We start from the raw sequence: 15,422 nt of genomic DNA, 5'->3' as shown, positions 1-15,422 counted from the left end.
CTGATAGCCCAAGATGTGTAACCAAGGCTGGAATTTCTGTATCCTTCACCCCACTCCGTGCCTGCCCACCCCTCCCCGTGCACCACTCCTTTCCTTCTGATGTTGTCTGGCAGCATCTGTATTCTAAGCAGGGGGAAAAGGTTTCGGGTCCCTTGACCTTCATCTTGACTTGAACCTAGGTTAGCATCAAACACAGAAGCCCAGAGGCAGCCAGCATGCTCCCTCCACTGCTCCTACTCCTTTCCTGAGACCTGTCCCTGATGTCATAACTGGGTAACTATGACAACTTGTCAGGGGGACAGCTAGGCACCTCACAGAGGAGTCTGGGTGCCTCATTTCAGAAGTGAGACTAGGAAGGGAAGATGAACAATTCCTTGGATTATCTGGCCTACCCTGTTATTGTCTCTAATCACAGGCAAAGCACAACCTTCAGAAAGAAACTGGACTTTGGCCACTATCTATCTCACAAGAATAGAGTACAAATAGGTATGTGGGCAGACACTGCTATTAGGGATTTTGGAATGGTACCCCCTAGAGAGATGGAAAATAAATCAGACCAGGTCACAGCTCTGGGATGATATGGCCTTCTCTGCTGAGTTTGGGCAAGAGGGCATTAGCACCAAAAGAAAATTTATCTTCCACCAGGGAGTTCGCTGGATGGAAATACTTCTTTAAACTCTTTTTTTTTTTTTTTTTGAGACAGAGTTTCGCTCTTGTTACCCAGGCTGGAGTGCGATGGCGCGATCTCGGCTCACTACAACCTGCGCCTCCTGGGTTCAGGCAATTCTCCTGCCTCAGCCTCCCGAGTAGCTGGGATTACAGGCACGCGCCACCATGCCCAGCTAATTTTTTGTATCTTTAGTAGAGACGGGGTTTCACCTTGTTGACCAGGATGGTCTCGATCTCTTGACCTCGTGATCCACCCGCCTCAGCCTCCCAAAGTGCTGGGATTACAGGCGTGAGCCACCGAGCCTGGCCCTTCTTTAAACTCTTTAAAGCCAAAGTAAGTTAGAAGGAGGATAGGACTTCAGAAGCCACTGGACAGGCTAGTAATATCGGAAAAAGGTTGGAAGAGAGGCTCTTTCATTGGATTAAAAGGACATTTATCTCTGTAAATTTTACTTTGTCTAGCTCTCACTATTCTTTTGTTTCTGTTCAAAACTCCTCAGAGATGTCTATCTGATAAATTAAACCAAACAAAACTTCCTAAACCGCATTTAGGTCCTAATTCGAAATTGTTCCTTAGTCAAGGACATTGTCTAGTGCTGGTTTTTTGAGGCTGCTACTGGAATTCCTGTGATGTAACACTGCTGTCTTTCATCTCCCTTCTCTAGTGAAACCTACTGTTGATACAAAACCTCCAGTGGTGCACACACATCACCTTTTAAAATTGAGCAAACTACAGGTATTTGTTCCTGCTGCCTGCAGATGTATTTTATTGACTTCCAGTCTATGTCCTAAAGAGGTTCAATTTCCCAGAGCCTTCTAAATACCCATCTACTCAAAGATTTAATATTCCTCCTCCCCATACACGTCAGCCCCAGTTTTGTGTTTTTTTTTTTTTTTTAGATGGAGTCTCATTGTATCCCCCAGGCTGGAGTGCAGTGGCACAATCTCAGCTCACTGCAGTCTCTGCCTTCCGGGGTTCAAGCCATTCTCCTGCCTCAGCCTCCCGAGTAGCTGGGACTACAAGTGCATGTCACCATGCCCGGCTAATTTTTTGTATTTTTAGTAGAGACAGTGTTTTACCGTGTTAGCCAGGATGTTCTTGATCTCCTGACCTCATGATCCGCCCATGTCGGACTCCCAAAGTACTGGGATTACAGGTGTGAGCCATTGCACCCAGCCCCCGAGTCTTTTAAGTTCTGCTCCCAGTCTTCACTGTGGCCCTCAATGCGCCCCTTTCCCACAATATCAGAGGAGGGGGAAGCTAAGTCATTGTGTGTTGGGGCAGTGTACTGATGGTGTCACATGGTGGTGTGGTTTCTTACCAGTGTGAACAAGAGAGAATCAACAAAATCGAGTATGAAAACAAGCAACTCTGTCAGAAAATCGCAAATGCCCGTCACGGCCCTGCCAAGGTGGATTGCTGGAATGAATATTTTTCTAAGAGGTAATGCCTTTGTCTTCATTTCAGTTTTGGAAAGTCAAAATTGACTTTCCTCTTGGGTTTTACTGTGAGGTTTTCCCAAGCCAGAGGAGTACTTAAGGGAAGTCATCTTGAGGGAGAACCAAAGAGACCATGTTATGGAGAATGAAAACCTTAAAAATGGGGCCGGGTGCGGTGACTCACGCCTGTAATCCCAGCACTTTGGGAGGCTGAGGCGGGCGGATCACGAGGTCAAGAGATCAAGAGCATCCTAGCCAACATGGTGAAACCTCGTCTCTACTAAAAATACAAAAATTAGCTGGGCATGGTGGCACATGCCTGTAGTCCCAGCTACTCAGGAGGCTGAGGCAGGAGAATTGCTTGAAGCCAGGAGGCGGAGGTTGCAGTGAGCGAGGTCACGCCACTGCACTCTAGCCTGGCACCTGGCGACGGAGGGAGATTCTGTCTCAAAAAAAAAAAATGAGGAGTTTTCTCTAGCATTAAAGAACTAACTTTTCTTTCATCTAAGAGACTTTCAGAGTCCTATTCAGTTTGTCACAAGAATGCACTGCCCACTTTTATAAAATGGTGGCCATGTATCTTAGTACATTATAGGATGTTATAGCAAAATGCTATAAACTGTTGGCTTATAAACAACAAAAATTTATTTCTCATAGTTCTAGAGGCAAGGAAGTCCAAAGATCAAGTTGCCAGTAAATTTCGCATCTGATGAGGTCCTGCTTCCTGCTTAATAGACAGCCATGTTTTCACTGTAACCTCACGTGGCATAACCTCACGTGGCAGAAGGAGCAAGGTGTTTCTCTCAGGCTTCTTTCGTAAGAACAGTAATTCCATCAGGGTGATGGAGTCATCTCTCAAAGGCCCACTTCCTAATACCAACACTCAGGGGTTAGGATTTGAACATAAGAATTTTGGGGAACACAGACATCTGGACCATAGCTCTGTGGCTGGGGCTATGATGTGGCATTCTTAAAACTGATTCCAGAAATCTTTCCTGAGCAACTACTATGTGCTAGGTACCAGGAATAGCAGAGATGAAATGAGATGTTTATTTCCTAACTTCAAAGAACTCAAGGTCTTGTAGGGGAGACATTTATGTAAATAATGACAACGCAGTGTGATTAGGGATACAAAACAAGCACATGCAAGGGAAAGAACTCGGTGAGGGGTGGGGGCCAGGCGCAGCAGCGCATGCCTGTAATCCCAGCACTTTGGGAGGCCGAGGTGGGCAGATCACGAGGTCAGGAGATAGAGACCATCCTAACACGGTGAAACCCCATCTCTACTAAAAATACAGACAGAAAAAAAAAATTGCCAGTCCTGGTCGTGAGGGCCTGTAGTCCCAGCTACTTGGGAGGCTGAGGCAGGAGAATCACTTGAGCTGGGAGGCAGAGGTTGCAGTGAGCTGAGATAGCACCATCGCACTCCAGCCTGGGCGACAAAAGTGAGACTCTGTCTCAAAAAAAAAAAAAAAATTTTTTGTTGGAGGAAGGAGATGGTCAAAATGCTGTTCCTATATCCTGGTATATTCAGGTATAAATTGAAAGCTGAGAGGAGTGAGGTGACCCAAAACTTGTCGCCAGCCATTTGTGATTTATCCACAGCGAGACCTTCTCCCAATCCTGGTTTTACATTATAATCCTTGGGGAATTTTAACAAAATGCCAATGCCCAAGGTTCATCTCAGACCAATAAAGTAGAATCTTCTCATGGCCGACAGGGCTGAGGACTACTGATATAAACCTGCAAATGCTGTCACGTTTCCCGGAGTGCAGTGCAGATCAACAGGCTGCCCCAGGGGGCTATGGGCTCAGCAGGACAGTTTACTCCCTGCACTTAGGCAGCCTGGCGTTTATAATCTCATGACTTCATCTCCACCACTTGTGAAGATGAACATTTCCTTCTTCACCTATGTCGGGATTTTGTTTTTCAGCTTAAACAGGGAAACAAGGAACCACGAGCTAGTGAGAATCACCGTGGAAAACCAGGGCATTCTGAAGAGGCTTGTCGAATGCAAACCCCACTATGACTGCAGGGCATCTGAGATACACTGGCAGGTATGTCGGCACTCATGTTATATTCCCAGACACACACAGAGTTTATCCGTGTTCAGCCTAGAGAGAGTATCAGAAAGATCCCTAAACAGTACCAGAAATGTAACAATCATTAAAAGAAAAACCATCCAGTTTGGGCGTGGTGGCTCACGCCTGTAATCCCAACACTTTGGGAGGCCAAGGCAGGTGGATCACGAGGTCAGGAGTTTGAGACCAGCCTGGCCAACATGGTGAAACCCCATCTCTACTAAAAATACAAAAAATTAGCCAGGCGTGATGGCGGGCACCTGTAGTCCCAGCTACTTAGGAGGCTGAGGCAGGAGGATAGCTTGAATCCAGGAGGCAGAAGTTGCAGTGAGCCGAGATTGCATCACTGCACCCCAGCCTGGGCGACAGAGCAAGACTTTGTCTCAAAAAAAAGAAAAGAAGGCCAGGCACGGTGGCTCACGCCTGTAATCCCAGCACTTTGGGAGGCCAAGGCGGATGGATCACGAGGTCAAGAGATCGAGATCATCCTGGCCAACATGGTGAAACCCTGTCTCTACAAAAAATAAATAAATAAATAAAAAGAAAAGAAAAACCATCCAAAGCAAGCAAAGCTAACAGGCACAGACCTGTTAAGCACAAATAAACAGCTAAAACATCTTGGTAGCAAAGCTATCATCTTCCCTCACCCCTTAATTTATTAAGAAAGGCTGAATGTGGCAAGGTGCGGCAGCTCACACCTGTAATCAGAGCACTTTGGGAGGCTGAGGTGGATGGATCACCTGAGGTCAGGAGTTCGAGACCAGCCTGGCCAACATGGTGAAACCCTGCCTCTACTAAAAATACAAAAAATAGCTGGGTGTGGTGGCACATGTCTGTAACCCCAGCCACTCGGGAGGATGAGGCAGGAGAATTGCTTGAGCCTGGGAGATGGAGATTGCAGTAAGCCAAGATCCTGCCACTGCACTCCAGCCTGGCTGACAGAGCGAGACTCTGTCTCAAAAAAAAAAAAAAGCAAAGAAAAGAAAGAAAGAAAGGCTGAATGCACAGGGATGAAGGGCATAAGATTCAGTATGTGGTTGGTTTCTTCATTTAGGAATGAGCCTTAAAAAGGTAGGGGGAGGGGAAGCCATCTGTGGTGTTTTGAAAAAACCTCCACTTACTGACTTTGGTCTTTAGACCTTTTCTAAGTCATCCCTAAGATTTAGAACTTCAGTAGTAACACCAGTGCCCTGGCATTGACATAAACCAATTTTTTTTCCTTCAAGAATTCAAGGCGCTATATCAGAAATACCACGAGATATCTTCTCTCCCAAAATGAATAGGTATGTCTCCTTACTATGGAACATTGTGACCACAGCTGAGACATTGTGACCAAAGCCCTGAGAACCTCATAAATGGTGAATGAGGGGCCCAGTTAAGGAGATGGATTTTGCTCTTCTCATATAATATTGACTAGTCATCCATTCAGGAAACGTAGGGCTCTCGGACTTTATTTCATCTCTCCTTACAGGGAGGAAATGGCATTGTCTTTTGTTATCATCTTTGAGGCTTTATGGGAATCTAAGGGGAAGTGATTTGTTCCAATAAGACATAAACTGGAGGACTTGTGGCTTTAAAATTGTGCCTAAGTTACATTACAGGTCTCTGTCAGTGTTCGAAAGTACCAGTATGTTGGCATTTTGTATTATTTAACATTATTAGTAATGACTAAATGGTTTCCCCCACCCAAGGGAGAAGGATAAATGGACACTCAGACGTTCCAAAGAACAGTTGTGTATAGTTGACGTGTCTCCTTCTCTCTTCTCCACTGAATACAAGGTTACTCACCAGGGAAAAGATACAAGAGAAGGTCCTAGGATTTCTTGGCTGCTTAGAATCTCAAGACACTCCTGAGTGGATGAATGCTCAATCTTCAGATGCTTCAGTAAAGCTTGGAACATAAAATGCGTAAGTTACATTCAGGGGACCCAAAGGCTTTACGTTCTCATTCCAAAATGGGGCAGGTAAAAGGAAAGATGCAATGAGCATTTTTATTTGGGGCTATGAAGAGAAGTTTTAACGAGAGAGAGAGAGAGAGAGAGAGATCAGAGAGAACTCTTTTAAACATACACCATCATCACCATCCCACAGAGGAAGAGGAAGAAAAGCTGGGATAAGATCATCCAGCCACAAGTACAGCACTTCACAATGCAAAACACAATCACATGACAACATCAAGGTTCAGGAAGCACGAAGAACAAATGCCGTTAATTCCTCCGTTAATTCCTCCGTGAATACACACAATCGGCAAAGAATGCCTTATTGAAGTTTCCATGGACTCTGTTCATTTATAGGGAGCAGCAGCAGTGAAAATGTTGCAGAACATATGGTGAGACAATGTTGCAGGGCTTCTATGACTGGTCATGCTGGTTTTGAGCCCAACTATATTAGTCAGCATTTTCCAAAGAGACAGACTCAATAGGATAGGGGGTGGCGGGGGCGGGGGGTGGTGTAGATTTATTTGGGGAATTGACTCACAAGATCATGGAAGCTGAAGTCCCACCACAGGCCAGCTGGAGACCCTGGTGTAGCAGGGCAGACATCTCCCAAAGTGGGGCTTAGCCTGTGAGGGTTCTTGGCTTCACACAGGAAAGAATTTAAGGGTGAGCCAGTTGTGGGGTAGAAGAAGACAGTTTTATTGAAGCAGCAGTGTTACAGCTCCGTGACTGCTCCTGCAGAACAGGGCTACCCCATAGGCAGAGAGAGTTGCAGCTCAGGGCAGCTTTGCAGTCTTATTTATACTTACTTTTAATTACATATAGATTAAGGGGTGGTTTGTGCAGAAATTTTAGGGAAGGGGTAGGGATTTTTGGGTCCTTGGGTCATTGCGCTGGAAAGGGGTAGTAACTCCTATGCGTTGCCATGGTAATGGTAAACTGACAGGGCACACTGGTGGGAAAGCTGCTTCCACCCCTTCCCTGTTTTAGCTAGTCTTCAATTGGATCCTATGTCCAAACCCCACCTCTGGAGTCAAGTCCCACCTCCCACCTCACGGGGATTCTGGTAGCATGGCTTGGTCCAAGTCTGAAAGCCTCAGAACCAAGAAGAAGGTGGTGTAACTCTCAGTTCAAGGCCAAAGGCCTGAGAACCCACCAGGTGTGTATCTTAAAGTCCAAAGGCCAAGGAGCCTGGAGTTGTTGTCCCAGGACAAAAGAGGAAGACTGAATTCTAATTCCAGCAGATAGATTGATATATTCACCCCTTCTCTGTTTTTGTTCTCTCAGCTCACAGCAAGTTGGATGATGCCTATCCACATTGAGAGTGATCTTCCCACATATTTCACTCAGACTTACATGCTAATCTCCCCTGGAAACACTCTCGCAGACACACCCAAAAATAATGCTTTACCAGGTTTCTAGGTATCCCTTAATTCAGTCAAGCTGGCACCTAAAATGAACCATTGCACCGACTTTTTAAACTTTCTATTTTGAAATAATGACAGATTCACAGGTAGTTGGAAATAAAGGTACAGGGAGGCCTCCTGCACCCTTCACCCAGTCTCCACCAGTGTTAGCATCTTGCATAACTGGAGTACAATATCAACACCAGGAAACTGACATTGGGATGATGCATGGAGCCTAAGCAGATACCATCAGTTACACATGCACTCATTTGTGTACATATGTGTATAGCTCTATGTGGTTTTTGTCACCTGTATAGCTTTGTGTAACCACAGCCACATTTGAGATACCTAAAAGTACTAATCAAAAGACACTCTTGTGCCACCCTTTTAGCTACAGCCATCTCAGACCCTCAAGCCTAACTCCTGGCAATCACGATCTGTTTTCCACATCTGTTAGTTCATGAGTATTACATAAATAGCATCATGCAGTACATGTCCATCCTTTTAAGGCTGGCTTTTTTCATAGGATAACTTCCTTGATGTTCATCCGAGTTGTATGTGCCTTTTTATTGCTAAGTAATGTTCCATGGTATGGACATACTACAATTTGTTTGACCATACATCCATCAAAGGACATTGGGATAGTTTCTAGTTTTTTTAAATATTATAAATGAAACTGCTGTGAACATTTGTGTGCAAATTTTTGCATGAAAATATGTTTTCCCTGGAATAAATGCCCAAGAGTATAATTGCTGGGTTGTATGGTAAGTCCATTTTTAGTTTTAAAAGGAATTACAAAACAATTTTCCAGAGTGGCAGCACCATTTTATATTCCCACCAACAATGGATGAGTGATCCAGTTTCTCCACATTCTCACCAACATTTGATGTTATCACCTATTTTTATTTAGCCATTCTCATATGTGTGTAGTGAAATCTCATCTGTATATCCTCTTCGGTGAAATGTCTGTGAAAGTTTTTTGCTCATTTCCTGATTTGATTTTTTTTTTTTTTTTTTTTTTTTTTTTAGGCAGAGTCTCGCTCTGTCATCCAGGCTGGAGTGCAGTGGCTCGATCTTGGCTCATTGCTACCTCCACCTCCCAGGTTCAAGTGATTCTCTTGCCTCAGCCTCCCGAGTAGCTGGGATTACAAGCATGCGCCACCACACATGGCTAATTTTTGCATTTTTAGACGGGGTTTCACCATGACGGCCAGGCTGGTCTCAAACTCCTGACCCCAGGTGATCCACCCACCTCAGCCTCCCAAAGTGCTGGGATTACAGGCATGAGCCACTGCATCTGGCCTGATTTTTTTAATAGCAAATTTTGAAAGTTATTTATATATTCTAGATCTGTCCTTTGCTGGCTGTGTGCTTTGCACATATTTTTCTCCCAGTCTGTAATTTGGCTTTTCATCCTTAGGGTCTTTCACAGAGCAAAATATTTTTATTTTGATGACATCCAATATATCATTGATGAAACTGTTCTGTATCTTGACTGAATCAATGTCAATGTCCTTGTTGTGATACTACTGTACCATATGGTTTTGTAACAAGCTACCACTGGGGGAATCTGGTGAGGGGTTTACAGGATCTCTCTGTATTACTTCTTACATGCATGTGGATCTACATTTATCTCAAAATAAAAAGCTTAAAGAAAAAATCAACATGCCTAAATAACAAATTCATCATTAACTGGTTCCAGTTAATCTCAGTTTGGAGGAGCAACCATTCTTCTAGATACCCAGGTTAAAAACCTGAGGTCATCTTTTACTTCATTCTCTGTCTTTCTTCCTATCCCCCTCCTTACATACTTTTTTCTTTTTTAAGACAGAGTCACTCTGTTGCCCAGGCTATGGTCTCTTCAGGTGATCTTAAAGCTACAAGTCTTTATTTCTCAATCTCTATATGAGCTACTGCCCATATTTCAAGCACCTGTGATTTACAACTCGTATTACTAATGCAAAAATATGCCCGTATCACTTTCTAGCTTAATGGCTTAAGTGATTTGCTACTCTTGCATAATGGGCTGGAGATTTAAATAGAGCAGACCAGGCCTTTCATGATCCAGCCCATGAACTGCTGAGGTTATATTAGCTATACTTTCAAATGTTTGGCAATTTTCCTGTTATCTTTCTGTTGTTAATTTTTAATTTGATGCCATTATGTCCAGAGAACATACTCTATAATTTCAATTATTTTAAATTTGTTAAGGTTTTTTAAATCAAGGTGAATATTTTCCGGACATTTGAAAAGAATGTGTATTGCCCTGTTACTGGGCAAAGTGTTCTATAAATATCAGTTAGGTCCTGTTGGTTGATGGTGTCCAGATCTTCTACATCCTGATGATTTTCTATCTAGTAGTTTGATCAGTTGCTGAGGGTGGGGTGTTGAAATCCCCAACTATAATTGTGGATTTGTCTATTTCTCTTTTTAACTCTGCTTTTGCTTCATATATTTTGAAGCCATGGTGTCTGGTACATACACATTAAAGATTGCTGTGTATTTTTGATGGATTGATTTGTTGATTTTTTTTTTTGTTTGAGACAGGGTCTCTGTCACACAGGCTGGAGTGCAGTGGTGTGATCTCAGTTCACTGCAACTTCCTCCTCCCAGGCTCAAGCAATCCTCCCACCTCAGTCTCCTGAGTAGCTGGGAGGAAGTAAAGGCCCGCACCATGGTGGCCAGCTAATTTTTGTATATTTTTTTTTTAGTAGAGATGGGGTTTCATCATGTTGCCCAGGCTGGTCTGGAACTCCTGGGCTCAAGTGATCCACCCACCTCGGCCTCCCAAAGTGCTGAGATTACAGATGTGAGATCTCTTTATTATTATACAATGTCCCTCTTTGTCCCTAGTAATTTTCTTTCTTTCTCTGAAGTTACTTTATCTGATATTAACATACTCAGTACTGCTTTCTTAAAATTAGTGTTTACATGATATATTACTTTTTATCCTTTTACTTTCAGTCTACCTGTGTCATTATGTTTGAAGGAACATATACTTGCAGACAGCAGATACAGATGGTCCCTGACTTACAATGGTTCAACTTAAATTATTTTTTTTTTTTACTTTTTGATGGTTCAAAAGCAATACACATTCAGTAGACATCATACTTTAAGTACCCATACAACCATTTCCATTTTTCACTTTCAGTACCATATTCAACAGATTACATGACATATTAAAACTTTATTATAAAATAGGCTTTATGTTAGATAATTTTGCCCAACTAAAGGCTAATGTAGGTGTTCTGAACACATTTAAATTAGGCCTGGCTAAGCTATAATGTTTGGCAGGTTAGGTGTATTAAATGTATTCAACTTAGAATCAACTTACCATGGATTTATTGGGAATATAACCTCATCATAAGTCAAGGAGCATCTGTACTTCTATTTTTATGTATTGTGTTCTTTCTTTTCCCTCCCTCCCTCTCTCCCTCCCTCCCTCCTTCCTTCCTTTCTTCCCTCCCTCCCTCCTTCCTTTCTTCCCTCCCTCCTTCCTTCCTTTCTTCCCTCCCTCCTTCCTTCCTTCCTTTCTTCCTTCCTTCCTTTCTTCCTTCCTTCCTTTCTTCCTTCCTTTCTTCCTTCCTTCCTTCCTTCCTTTCTTCCCTCCCTCCCTCCTTCCTTCCTTTCTTTCTTCCTTCCTTTTTTCCTTCCTTCCTTCCTTCCTTCCTTCCTTCCTTTCTTCCCTCCCTCCCTCCTTCCTTCCTTCCTTTCTTCCTTCCTTCCTTCCTTCCTTTCTTCCCTCCCTCCCTCCTTCCTTCCTTTCTTCCCTCCCTCCTTCCTTCCTTTCTTCCCTCCCTCCTTCCCTCCCTCCTTCCTTCCTTCCTTTCTTCCTTCCTTCCTTTCTTCCTTCCTTTCTTCCTTCCTTCCTTTCTTCCTTCCTTTCTTCCTTCCTTCCTTTCTTCCCTCCCTCCCTCCTTCCTTCCTTCCTTTCTTTCTTCCTTCCTTTTTTCCTCTACCTTCTTTCCCTTTTTAGGTCCCAGCCTTCTTCTGTTAATTTCTTTCTGTTTGGAGAGCTTCCTTTAGCCATTCTTTAAGGTAGGTCTCAATAAACTCTGTTTCTTGTCATCTGAGAATGTCTTTATTTTTCCCTTCATTCCTGAAGGCGAGTTTCACCTGATACAGGATTCAAGGTTGACGGCTTTGTTTTCAGCACTTCATATGTGTTGGGCCACTCCTAGATGGCCTCCATCATTTCTTTTACAGGTAATGCATAAATACAGTTTGAATTAGCATTGTTTCCTGGTCGTTTCTCCCTGATTGTTTTAAAGATTTCTTTTTTTCTTAATCTCCAGTTTTCAGAAGATTAATTATGATGTGTCAGTTTGGTTTTGGACCGTGTTTCCTATTTGGAGCTCAGTCAACTTGAATCTATGTGTTTTTGTCTTTCACCAGATTTGGGAAGTTTCAGCCATTATTTCTCTGAATACTTTTCAGTCTCACACTTTCTCTTTTCCTCTGATACAAATGTTAGTAGCTCTATTGTGGGATCCTTGGGGTGTCACTTTGCCAGCCAGAAGCCTCTGTGGCTAGTGGCACCTTCTGCCTGAGTATGACTCGTGCCCACTGGGCTTGTTCCACCCACTAAGCCCAGCAGGCTGTGCTCGGCTTACACTACCGGCCCAGACCCCCCACCTGCCAGGGGTGAGCCAGGCATGGAGTGGCAAGGGGTGTGTGGGCAAGTGAGCCCAGGGTCTGTCTACTATGCACAGCCAGGCATGCTGATTGCTGTGGTGGGGCAGGCAGCCTCAGGTGCTGGCACAGGTGCCATCTCCATGCAAGACTGTGGCTGGACCAGATAAACGGCACACAGTGTCCACTGCAGGCATCCATGTTTAGATGAGGGGAATGCATTGGAACCCAGAAGCTTGGAGACCCCAGAAACTGCAAAGCACCAAAGAGGGTGTCACAGCCCTAGCTCAGGGAGCTGCAGCTTGTCCCTCCTTCTCGTCATCCACAACACGGAGAGCGAGGGTTGGCAGGGATGCGTTTCAGCCATATTTGTGTTATGGCTCTTTTAGCCCTGCCATTTGGCAGATCCCAAGTTCTTGTCCTGTGTCCAGGAAGAACAAGGTGCATGCATGGACAACTGAAAGATGAGAAAGACAAAGAGGTGCTTTACTGAGCGGCAGTACAGCTCTCAGGAGACCCGGAGTAGGTAACTCCTATCCACAGGCAGGTAGGTCATCCTGACATCTCCATGAGTCTGGCTCTGGAGTTTTTATAGGCTTCAGAAGAGAGGAATTATGTGCTGATTGGTCCATGGGTGGCCATGGGTGAGCCTGGAAAAAGCACCATAAGTTCTCACTCTGTGATGAGGACTCCACCTGGAACTACAGCCCAGTCCCCATGCTTCAGGCTATGCCTGGCTTGAAGGTGTGGCTTTACCAAGGACCTACCCCTTTCTGTCCAGGAGCCTGTCTGCCTCCTGCTGCCATCTTCCTGTCATTCATGGCATCCAGGCTGTTTGTGCCAAGGGATGCCTGCAGGCCCATGCTGAGACACCCTCAGTCCCCCCTTGGCCTTCCTCCCATACTCATCAGTGCCCAAAGTTTGGAGGGAGCAGAGGTGGTTGGGTCTGGCATGTCAGCGCTGCCCCAAGTGTGCTCACACCTGGCCAGGTCACAACACCCAGGCTGAGCCACAACTTTGCTGCAAAATCAGAGCAGGCGCTGGAAGTGGGGAGAGGCCAGGCTGTGAGAGTAGGCACTTCCAAGCCTGTGGAGGGAGGGGGTTCCCTGGGCCCCTGAGAGCACAAGGATGCCAAGTCTGCAGCTACAGCTGGGCAGCTGGAAAAGCAACATCCTAGGAGCCTGTGACAGATATTTTGTTACTGTCTCACAGGTCTCTGAAGCTCTTTCAAAAAAATCAGTAAGTTAATTATATTGATCTGTCCTCAAGTACACTGATTTTACCTTTTATTTTCTTCACTCTACTATTGAGTTTGAGTTTTTTCTTTTGCTTATTGTATTTTTCATTCCCATAATTTCCATTTAGTTCTTTATCATATCTTCTATTTCATTGCTAAGGTTTTCCATTTTTAAAATCTGTTTCAAAAGAAGTTACAATTAATTGTTATAGTATTTTTATTACAACTGCTTTAAAATCTTTGACAGATAAATTCCAACATCTGAATCACATTAGTATTGCTACCAGCTGATTGTCTTTTCTGATTTCGACTGTGGTTCTCTATTGCTTCCTGGCCTTTTGGCTAAGATCAAGCGTAGACTGTGGTTCTTCTGGTTTTAGGTATACTGATTTTCTATTGCATCCCAAACATTTGAGTTACGATATTATTTTTTCCTATTTATTTATTTTTGAGATAGAGTTTTGCTCTTGTTGCCCAGGCTGGAGTGCAGTGGTGTGATCTCAGCTCACCACAACCTCTGCCACCTGGGTTCAAGCGATTTTCCAGCCTCAGCCTCCCGAGTAGCTGGGATTACAGGCATGCACCACCATGCCCTGCTATCCTATTTAAATCTTGTATTTTAGCAAGCAGTAGTCCTGTTAAGGTGCAGTGTATAGGTTCTTGCCTTTTGTTGTTTTTAATTCCACTGAAAGTTGTTTTCAGAGCCCTCACAGTGCTATTCTGGTCTGCTTTGCTCTTGGGGAGCTGCTGGGACTCCCATCCAATCCCTGCTGATGTCTTCTACTGAATCAGAAGGTGCTTCCCTGGGGTGCAAGGTGTCACTGGGCCACCTTCTGCTGAACCTAGGTCTCCTTGTGCCACTGGGTGGAGGGTAGAGACACACAGGATCCCACTGCTGCTACTAATGAATTGAGAAACCTGCTAGTGACCCAGTATGGAGCTAGGGCTGGGGATCTTCACCTAGGTCTCCATTGGGCTTCCTCTTTCCCACCCTTTGGCAGAGAAAGCAAGCTTTTTTGTTTTGTTTTGTTTGTTTGTTTGTTTTGTCTAGGACAAAAAATTGGCAGTTGTGGGTTGCAAAACTCCCTCCAGTGTTCAGTCTGGGGTATACAGAGATAAAGAAAACCCAGAGAACTCACCGCATTGCTTTTCCTCAAGTCCTGACGTCCCTAGTCAGCTCATCATCTTCTTTCCAGCTTTCAGAGTCCTTTATCATAGTCTGTTGACTACTTTCCAAGGTATTTTGTTGTATTTAGAGGAGAAGAGGAGGAACAAGTGATTCTATACCATCTTGTTCTGAAACCATAAGCCCTTGACTTTTAAAGGAAGCGGTAGTTGGTGACTGTATTCAAAAGGCAGGAAAAATGGAGTAAGAAACTGATCAGTGGCCAGGCGCAATGGCTCACACCTGTAATCCCAGCACTTTGGGAGGCCAAGTCAGGTGGATTGCTTGAAGTCAGGAGTTCAAGACCAGCCTGACCAACATGGTGAAACGCTGTCTCTACTAAAAATACAAAAATTAGCCGGGCATGGTGGCGGGCTACTCGGGAAGCTGAGGCAGGAGAATCACTTGAACCCAGGAGGCGGAGGCTGTAGTGAGCCAAGATCGTGCCATTGCACCCCAGCCTGGGTGACAGAGTGAGACTCCATCTCAAAGAAAGAAAGAAAGAAAGAAACTGATCAGTATTAACTCCACCAAATAGAGAAATGCTACTGGTTCTTAACTATCTGATTAAAAATGGGCTTTGTGCATACGCTCAACTCTGCAGTTATTAAAGAAATCAAGTGTTATCATTGGATGCATAGTCCTGCGGTCGGTAGCATAAATGATGTGATGCTGGATAAGTGGATACACAATTTCATTGGCCACATGTTTTAAAGCATGTATGTATTTGAATATACAATTGGCTAATATATCTGGGCACTGCCTGTAAATGACAGATGGTTCTAACTTTCTTAAACCCATCTTCCTAGGGGAGTGAAGTGGATAGCCAGGAAGGTTACAAATCAGTAGATTGAA

At 44.3% G+C, this 15,422-nt stretch overlaps 1 protein-coding gene across 1 annotated transcript; it reads left to right on the top strand.

Annotated features, from left to right (window-relative positions):
* The first annotated feature begins 362 nt into the window (after positions 1-362).
* Positions 363-5,473, top strand: CFAP97D1 (CFAP97 domain containing 1). Its single transcript, XM_064369732.1, has 5 exons — positions 363-486; positions 1,335-1,405; positions 1,995-2,113; positions 4,043-4,166; positions 5,417-5,473. Exons 1-5 carry the CDS (start codon positions 363-365, stop codon positions 5,471-5,473), a joined length of 495 nt encoding a protein of 164 aa, XP_064225802.1.
* Positions 5,474-15,422: the final 9,949 nt, after the last annotated feature.

This window comes from Aotus nancymaae, unplaced genomic scaffold, assembly GCF_030222135.1.
Source record: "Aotus nancymaae isolate 86718 unplaced genomic scaffold, 86718_ANA_hifiasm-v0.15.2.pri h1tg000089l, whole genome shotgun sequence".
In the NCBI taxonomy this organism is placed as follows: Eukaryota; Metazoa; Chordata; class Mammalia; order Primates; family Aotidae; genus Aotus; species Aotus nancymaae.
The sequence above is the reverse complement of the archived record's forward strand: the minus strand, read 5'-3'. Positions and strand labels throughout refer to the sequence as shown.